This window comes from Pituophis catenifer, unplaced genomic scaffold (assembly GCF_029215685.1).
Source record: "Pituophis catenifer annectens isolate HBS135680 unplaced genomic scaffold, rPitCat1.0.hap2 SCAF_6, whole genome shotgun sequence".
Lineage (NCBI taxonomy): Eukaryota > Metazoa > Chordata > Lepidosauria > Squamata > Colubridae > Pituophis > Pituophis catenifer.
Genome location: NW_027256886.1, coordinates 78134358 through 78143268, shown reverse-complemented (window position 1 = coordinate 78143268; position 8911 = coordinate 78134358). Strand labels below are relative to the sequence as shown.

General features: G+C 41.3%; 1 protein-coding gene across 1 annotated transcript in view; it reads left to right on the top strand.

Annotated features, from left to right (window-relative positions):
* The first annotated feature begins 1186 nt into the window (after positions 1–1186).
* The window catches only part of CCAR1 (cell division cycle and apoptosis regulator 1), a 30910-nt gene continuing 23185 nt past the window's right edge, over positions 1187–8911 (top strand). The window contains exons 1-4 of the mRNA XM_070946539.1: positions 1187–1259; positions 4042–4148; positions 7112–7281; positions 8336–8380. Coding sequence (XP_070802640.1) covers positions 4076–4148; positions 7112–7281; positions 8336–8380 — 288 coding nt within the window. The 5' untranslated portion in view covers positions 1187–1259; positions 4042–4075. The remainder of the gene's footprint in view (positions 1260–4041; positions 4149–7111; positions 7282–8335; positions 8381–8911) is intronic.

Genomic DNA, 8911 nt, shown 5'->3' with positions numbered 1-8911 from the left:
TTGTTAGATCTTGGGTGAGGATATTTACTTAGGAATAGACTTAACTATCTCTTTTATCTCTTAAGTGCTGACATCTGTTGTGGGCTATTGAGGAGGGTGGGGGCTATTAAGAGTGAGTCTGCTTCCTGCCTAAAAAACATGTTTCTCCATTTCTCATCCAGGGAAATATAATAATCTGCTTTTTTAAATATTTCCTAGAATATTTCATTCTTCCAGAACAGGGGTCGGCAACCTTAAACGCTCAAAGAGCCATTTGGACCTGTTTCCAACAGAAAACACCGGGAGCCACAAAACTCTTTTGAGCATCTAAAATGAAGAGAACACTGCATATATCATTTTTTACATTATGCTATGTATAAAAAATATAGTGTGTTGCATTTATGAAATCAATGAACTGCTACAGAGAAAACGATTTTTTATTTCTGCATGCAACAAAAATATTTTGAACTCTGAACAAAAAGATGGGTCGGAAAACTCAATAAATCACGTGCAGGTGGATGTCACACATTGGTGGTTGTGATGCATATTTTGAGTGACGGAGCCGCAGCAGAGGGATGAAAGAGCCACTTGCAGACCCCTGTTCTAGGAGAAGGTTGGGTGCTAACTTCCTACAAGGCAACATAAAATATTAGCATAAAAAATCCTATGTAAGGGATTAAAAAGGCAGAGAAGCATGGATTTTCACTGGAGGATTCTCCTTAGAGCATTGATTTCAACCTGAGCAACTATTAAAATCTGGATTTCAATTCCCAGAATTCCCCAGCCAGCAATTCTGGGAGTTGAAGCCCACAAGTTGACTAGGTTGAAAACAAAACAAAACCACAACTGCTTTAATCCAGCTAATACAAAACTAAGCTGTTGGAAGTGTTAAAACGCCCGATGAGCAAATGCGCAAAAGCAACACCTTTTCCTCTGCCTGGAAAACTAAAGTACACACTTATCACCCGCCTCGTAAACAAGATGGTGGCAAAAAAATTCGCCTCGCAACCTCCTTGACAGCTTTTCCCTTGGGCGCATGCGCCACGCGATATTCCCTTCTTTGTTTTGGAGACCGTCATCCCAGCCTCCCGGAGCACGTGCACGAGGGCGAAAGCGGGCCTGGCTTTGGGGACGTCACTCTTGTGCGCCGCGGCGAGCTGACCCGACTCCCCTAGCTGCACCTCGCGCGTTCTTTCTGCGCCTGCGCCGTGGCTCTTCGCCTTGGGGGTGCTGGAGGAGTTCGAAATGGCTTCTCCGAGTCCGTCTTCGGCCCTTTTCAGGTAAAGGGGCCGGGAAGTCGCGGCGCGATTTTATTAGAGCGGGGAGCCGGGCTGGTGCTTTCGGGGAAAGAGGGGGAGCTTTCGTGTTTCCTCAGACCAGGCTTGGGCCAAGAGGGCGGGAGAAGCTCTCCTGGGGCGGCAGGCCTCAGTCCCGCATTGTGGACGGGCCGTGAGGAGACGGCGGGCCGGGGTTCGTTCCCCTCGCCGCTAAGGACGCTTCCCTCAGCAAAGAGGAGACAGATCTGACCAGGCACCTCCAAGAGGCCCACCTTTTGCCCTTCGTAGTCTTTTCGCGGACCCTTTGCGGGCCCTGGGCGACTAAACCCAACAGGAGAGTTTCTTCTTTGTTACTGTCTCACACAGTCATTTGCACCCCACACATTCACTATTGAGCACCTTTTATTTGTGTGGGTTGATTCCACGCGTGTTTTTTACTCAAAGGGAAAAATTGGGACCGAGCCTTGAACCAGGCTTGCTAATTCTCCCGCAGACCAGGACAGCCCCGCTTAGTTTTCAATTGAAAAGTACTTCATGTAATGCACAACAACATGAATGGGTGGAAAACAATCTAAGGAGAGAAGCAACCTAGAACTAAGGAGAAATTTCCTCACAGTGAGAACAGATAACCAGCTTGCCTTCAGAAGTTGTGGGTGCTCCATCACTGGAGGCTTTTTAAAAAAAAAAGACTGGACAGTCACTTGTCTGGAATGGTATAGGTCAGGGGTCGGCAACCTTAAACACTCAAAGTGCCATTTGGACCACAGAAAAGAAAACACCGGGAGCCACAAAACCCTTTTGAACATCTAAAATGAAGATAACGCTGCATATATCATTTTTTACATTTATGCTATGTATAAAAAAAACTATATAGTGTGTTGAATTTATGAAATCAATGAAGTGCTACAGAGAAAACAATTTTTTATTTCTGTATGCAACTCTGAACTCTGAAAAAAAAGATGGGTCGAAAAGCTCAATAAATCACATGCCGGTGGGTGTCACACATTGGTGGTTGTGATGCATATTTTGAGTGACGGGGCCGCGGCAGAGGGATGAAAGAGCCACATGCGGCTCCAGAGCCGCAGGTTGCAGATCCCTGGTATAGGTACTCCTGCTTGTGCAGGGAGTTGGGCTAGAAGACTTTCAAGGTCCCTTCCAACTCTGTTAATCTGTTAATAACAATCATAGATTTTAGAGAATTTTTATGAAAGGCTAGTAATTATAACAATAAAATAGCACATTTTTATTATTCCAGAATTAATGGGAAAATGTCAAGATAGAAAACTTATAATTTGTAGAGCTGTCTGGTAGTGGGATATTGTGTTTTCGTGGATAACCTGGGTGTGAGGATGCGCTTTCCTTTAAAGTCAAGTGCTTTCTTGGTTCAACTTACCTTTTGTTTAGAAACTTCTTTAAGTCATTTGTATGCGCTAGCAATTTTTTTGCTAGGTGCATCTGGATGACATGTTTGTTAATTTGCCACACCATGATTATCCATGCTGATACGGGCGGATTAATATGGGATGCTTAATGACTGAGTTAATTTCCTAGATTTGCATGACACATCAAATCACCAAGTGATCACTTGGGCTTCATATACTTGGTTACATGTATTTCGCTGCCTTGTTGTTCAGTGTCTAATCTAAGCACAGCTACTGGATCATAGTGGAGATGCATTTTCTTACTAGAAAAACAACTTAAAAGTGTTCTTGATGAGTCACCGTTTGATGGTTGAAGATCGACCATATAAACTCTACCTGTTACGGACCAGTTTTTGTGCATTTGTATATAATAAGTAGAGCTAATAGGTGAAATTTTGTGAGAACCAAAGTTCATTTGTATTTTTCACTGGAAATATTTACTATCGGCTTCCTTTCTCAAGACATCTGGTTTGTCATGGTTTCTCTTATTAGAGCAAACAGTTGTCTCAAAGGTGCTTTTGTCTTCAAAAGGGAACTAGACTATTTTTTCCCTTGAGGAAGAAGGAAATGTTTCAATTCTCACCCAAGAAGCTTCATCAGTTTTGGTGAGGTGGAGGGAATGGAAGAATAGGTATGGAATAATTCTGTACCTAGCCTTCCACCACCGCCCACCCCCCTCACACCATCTGAACTGATGAAGCTCCTTGGATGAGAAGGAAAATGTTTTCTTCTTCCTAAAGGAAAAAACAATCCAGTTGACTTTTGAAGAGACAACTATGGTAGTGGATGACTCAGAATTTCCACTGACATAGAACAAACATAGTTAAGGCTCTTCATATACTGGCCAGATTATTTGTAAAACCAACTGTCTCCAATTGCCTCAGCTTGTTCCAAGAGAATCCAGCAGGAGGGCATATTTCAAGTCCTTCTCCCCTGGCAGAACCCAAGGGGCAAACCTTCTCTATTACAGCAGCTGCCCATGGAACATCATCCCTCCCCTCAAAGGTTCAGATGGCCCCATCCCACCAGCACTCTGTACACTAAAATCCCAAATACTTGGTGCTTCCCCTATCATTAGCCAGCCTGCAAGATGAAACTGTCTAGAATGTAATATTTTTGAATAGACTCTACAATGCCTGGCCTTGGCTATTCTTTTTCCTTTTTATTTCATTGTTCTGTTTCTCTTTTGCTTTCCTGCTTCTGTATAATTGAAAGATGTTCAGAGTCACTTTACAACTTGGGCAACCATATAAATCAAATAAATGTAACTGCATATGTATGTCACACATACATAGCTAGTTTTGTCCATGATTCAGGAATTAGATGCATGTTAAAGTGTTAATGGTCAGCTTTTTTTTTTTTAGAAACTAAACTGGCAGAAGAATTTCACCTCTCATAATGGCACAATTTGGAGGACAGAAGAATCCCCCATGGGCAACTCAGTTTACAGCTACAGCAGTTTCTCAGCCAGGTCAGTTTGCACTTTCTTAATAACTACTACTTCTGATTCCTTTCTGATTGTCTGAGTAAATGGAAATAAAACAAATGTAAAAAGATTAGCTTTGAAAAATATTTTAAGTGGATTGAAAACAATACAGATATTAATTTTGAATAGAAAAAAAACTTGCACTGATGAATGACCAACATTTGTGGAGAAGCAGTTGTTAGCTTTTATATCTTTTATATTTATGTATGATTGCTTTTCTTGATTTTCTCTGATCAGGAAATCTCTGAAACATATTATATTTAGTTATATTTTCCCCATTTTATTTTCACAATCCCCCTCTTCTGTTCCATTTATTATGTAACAAAAATATGCTTAAATATCTTTTAAAACACCTCTATTTTCTGCTTCGTATATATTTTACATCAGAGGTCTTCAAACTTGGCAGCTTTAAGACTTGTGGACTTCAAGTCCCAGAGTTCTCCAGCCAGCTGGCTAGAGAATTCTGGAAGTCCACAAGTCTTAAAGCTGCCAAGTTTGAAGACCTCTGTTTTAGATAGTGGTATTCAGTTGAATCTTGTCAAATATATAACAGCACAAACATAACATTCAATATTAGAGATGAACTACTTGAAGTCTGAAGGCTGTGTTTGAAAGTTAAACTTGCTAAATTGTGGTTTGTTTTAACAATGATTTAAGCAAGCCATGGTGGCTTAGTTCCAGCCAGTAGTCTTTAGAAAGATGAGAGTAAACAGGAACAGAGGATTTTTATCTGGTGCTGCTGAATTTGTGAAGCTGTTCAGATCGTTTAAGGAGAGCTGTTTGACTTATTTTTTAACTGCCTGAGTGATATATCTTAAGTTGTAATATATCTTAACTTGTAATGTTCTGCATGTTGGTGGTTTACAACTGCCGTTGATCAGCTGATCAAACAATTAGCTAGTGACTGACCCACTTTCCTCAGGCAAAAGCTTGGCTCTGACCAGCAGTCTTGAGGGTGAGAAAAAGCAGTTGTTTACATTCCCAAAGCAGGTAGTCTCATCTGAAGAGAGGGCCATTTAAAGTTTTTGTATAGAGTGTCAAATTTATGACTATTTGCTAATTAGATATAAATTACGGGTTTATCTTCAGTGCAAAAGCTCTTAATTCTCAGACAGCATATATATTTCCTTGAAAATAAGGTGGCCAAGTTGGAGATGTTTAGAAAGATGGAGAATTATATAGATAAGACAAGTTAGACCGTGATGGACTTCCAGAATAATATCACCTTTGTTGTTAAGGGAGAGTGAAGAATTCAGGGAAGAACATAATTTTGAAGGCAGCCGGATGTTTTTGTAGGACACAGTTCTTTATCATGAACCTATATCCTCTCATGCTTGCAGAGGTTGTGGGTAATTTGATAATTAGAGAGTTGTGTTTGCTTTAGGTGTGTAGGCTGCATGGTAATGTCTGCCTGGTGCAAAGCTCATTATCATGACAAACAATCTGGGGGGTGGGGGAAACGAGTTTTGTATTGGGGGTCTTTGTATGCTGCCTCGAGTCACTGTGAGCTGGGCAGCCATATAAAACTCCTTAATAAATAGAAAAATAAATTGCCAGGATAATTCTCAGGAGAGGGTAACAGTTGCACTTCACATTGGCAGCAATGACATTGAAAAATGTGGTTGACAGTCCTAGAAACAAAATTTGGGGCGCTAAGTAGCAGATTGAAATCCTGAGTTAAAGTGGTTCCAGAAATATAACCTATTCCATGTGCAAGGGTAGCTAAACAAGTGGAGCTTAGGTTTCTGAAGGTATGAATGTAATAATTTATATTTATTTTGCACTGGAGAACTTGGGGAGGCAAGCCAAATTTGTACACAAGAGACTAACCCAATTTGAACTGAAATGAAACCAGGTTGCTGGCACATAGCATGACAAAAGTTGGTAGACCAGCTTCTAAATGGATTTTTGAGCGAACCCAACTGATGCTGCATAGTACTTCATTGCAAGGTTGCACACGATTCAAAATACAGAAATTGTTCTGCCCCAGCTCCAGATTTCTGAGGATATTGACACACACCAACGGTCCTTATCAAATTTATTAAGTAGCAAGAATAAACAAGACCAGCAAAGGTTGGCAACCAGCCCAGAAAACAAGATATGATAAACCAAAATACTCTGATAATAATACGAGTTGTTTCCAGCAAGAACGCACTAGCTGCGTGCGACTTAAATAGGCTAAGGGAGTGGCCAATTATCCTCAAACCCTACTCTCGAGGAGATCTCCTCCTCCTGAGTAGCCACTCCTGCCTTTTGGCAGCCCTGCGTGCTCGAGCATTGAGGAGAGGCTCCTCCACTTCGCTCTCTCCACTTGAAGGAGCCTCTGGAGGTTCTGAAGGCCCTGGCTGAGTCTCTGCCTCTGGCACCACATCCTTTTCAGCCTCCTCGCTGTCCAACGCGAGCGCCGGCTGCGCAGGCTGCTGGCGCAACCCCACACCAGCCTCCTCGTTACTTTGGAGCAATTTTCCCTGCTCTGATGCTCATTTAAAATGTCAAACCCTTTCCTAAACTAAGATGACAAGGCTATTTGGCCTTCTGTAATAGCATTTCCATCAGAAAACAAGTGATGTGTTGAAATAAGATCTTTCTTCTAAAACAAAGTACTTTACTCACTGGGCACATTGTAAGAAGAATTGAATTCTATGCGATCACCTGAATTTATATAGAGCGGTCATTAACTCTAATGTAAAAACAGGCCTAATAAATTAATTTGCATTCTATGTTTTAAGTAAATACACATTTTGCCAGTATTGTACATTCAGCACTGTCTATTAGACAAGGAAATATTTTTGTTTCAATTTAAAACTACAGTTGCACCTTTCAAAATGCAAAGAGGAATCAGTTGTTCTACAAAATCTTGATGCTATTAAAATGTATAGTGCTGGATTTGACTTGAAATCCCATTAATCAAAATTAGGGTTTCCTAATGCTCAGCTCTCTCCTTTCAGCTGCTTTGGGTGTACAACAGCCTTCATTACTTGGAGCATCTCCTACAATATATACACAGCAAACTGCATTGGCAGCAGGACTCAGTACTCAGACTCCAACAAACTATCAGCTCACTCAGACAGCTGCTTTGCAACAGCAAGCTGCGGCTGCAGCTGCCGCATTACAGCAGGTAAAAGGAACAGCCTTTCACCCAATGTAGCCAGTGATCATGTCAAAGAATAAGCTGCAAAATTGGATAATTTTTATTTTTGGGGAAGTTCTGCATTTTAAGTCTGTGCATGTACAATAGAGATCTTCGGTACTTTTTTGGGAACATATTACACATTGCTACTTAAGAGGGCTCTGCAAGTTTTATCTAATCTGCTTTGAGACCCTATTTTGAGCCAGAAGTAGTTTGAGCCTAAAACTTGACTTTGTGTGATTTTGGAAACCAATAGTCATACACAAGCTTTAAACAGAAACATTCAAGGATATGACTTCCTTCTTCTCAAATAACTGATGCAAATGAAAACATTATAAGAGGGGCTGTTAACATTCATGCTTTTGGGCAACTGCTATTCATTTTATTAAATTGAGTTCCACACATGACACATCCATTCATGTTATAGAATCTAGAGTGATATTTGAGAAAAAATATTTTCTGTATTTCAGTCCAGTTCTATGTACCTAGTAAAATATTACCAATGTTTTGCTAACCTAGAGCCATGATGGTGAACCTATGGCACGGGTGCCACAGGTGGCACATGGAGCTATATCGATGGGCACACGAGTTTAGCTCCGGCACGCACGCATGCGTGCGCCAGCCAGCTGATTTTCAGGCTTTCTGGGCCCACCAGAAGTCAGGAAACACGCTGTTTCTGGCCTCTGGAGGGCCTCTGGGGGGGTGGGGAAGGCCGGTTTTTCCTTCCCCAGGCTCCTAGAAAGGCTCTGGAGCCTGGGGAGAGCAAAAAACAGGCGTACCGGGCCCACCGGGCCATCACATGCCAAAAGCGGGGAGAGCACGGGGGGGGGGGCACATAGAATTATGGATGTGGGCACGCGCGTGTGGGTGACCCAATCACACTGCCCCCGCTTTTGGCACGCGATGGCAAAAAGGTTAGCCATCACTGACCTAGAGCAATATAGCTTAATTTTATTTTACATGTAATTCTCTGAGATTGTCGTATGGCAATATATTTTTCTGTATATATATTTTAGTTATTCCAAGTTTGTATGTTTTTCAGCAATATTCACAACCTCAGCAGACCCTCTATAGTGTACAACAGCAGGTTTGTGTAACTCTTTATGGTTGTTTTGTTGTGTCTGAATTGGGCTTTTTTTTTTTAAGGACTGGGCAGAAGGCCATAAAGTATATTTTAAACAAAGCACTTTTGTATTGGTGCCAAAAAACTATACTGACAAGTTATAGGAGTCCAATGTGACCCAAAAGAGACTTTCTAAGTTAAATGCGGGTAGTCCTCGACTTACAACAGTTCATTTAATGACCATTCGAAGTAACAATGGCACTGAAAAAAGTGACTTATGACCTCTTTTCACACTTACAGCTGTTGCAGCATCCCTATGGTCATGTGATCAAAATTCAGATGCTTGGCAATTGATTTACATTTATGACATTGTAGTGTCCTGGGTCACTAAACTTTTGCAACCTGACAAGCAAAGTCAATGGGCAAACCAGATTCACTTAACAGCCATGTTACTAATTTAACAACTGTAGTGATTTACTTAACTGTGGCAAGAAAGGTCATAAAGTGGAGCAAAATTTATTTGCCAAATGTTTCACTTTGTAACAAAAATTTTGG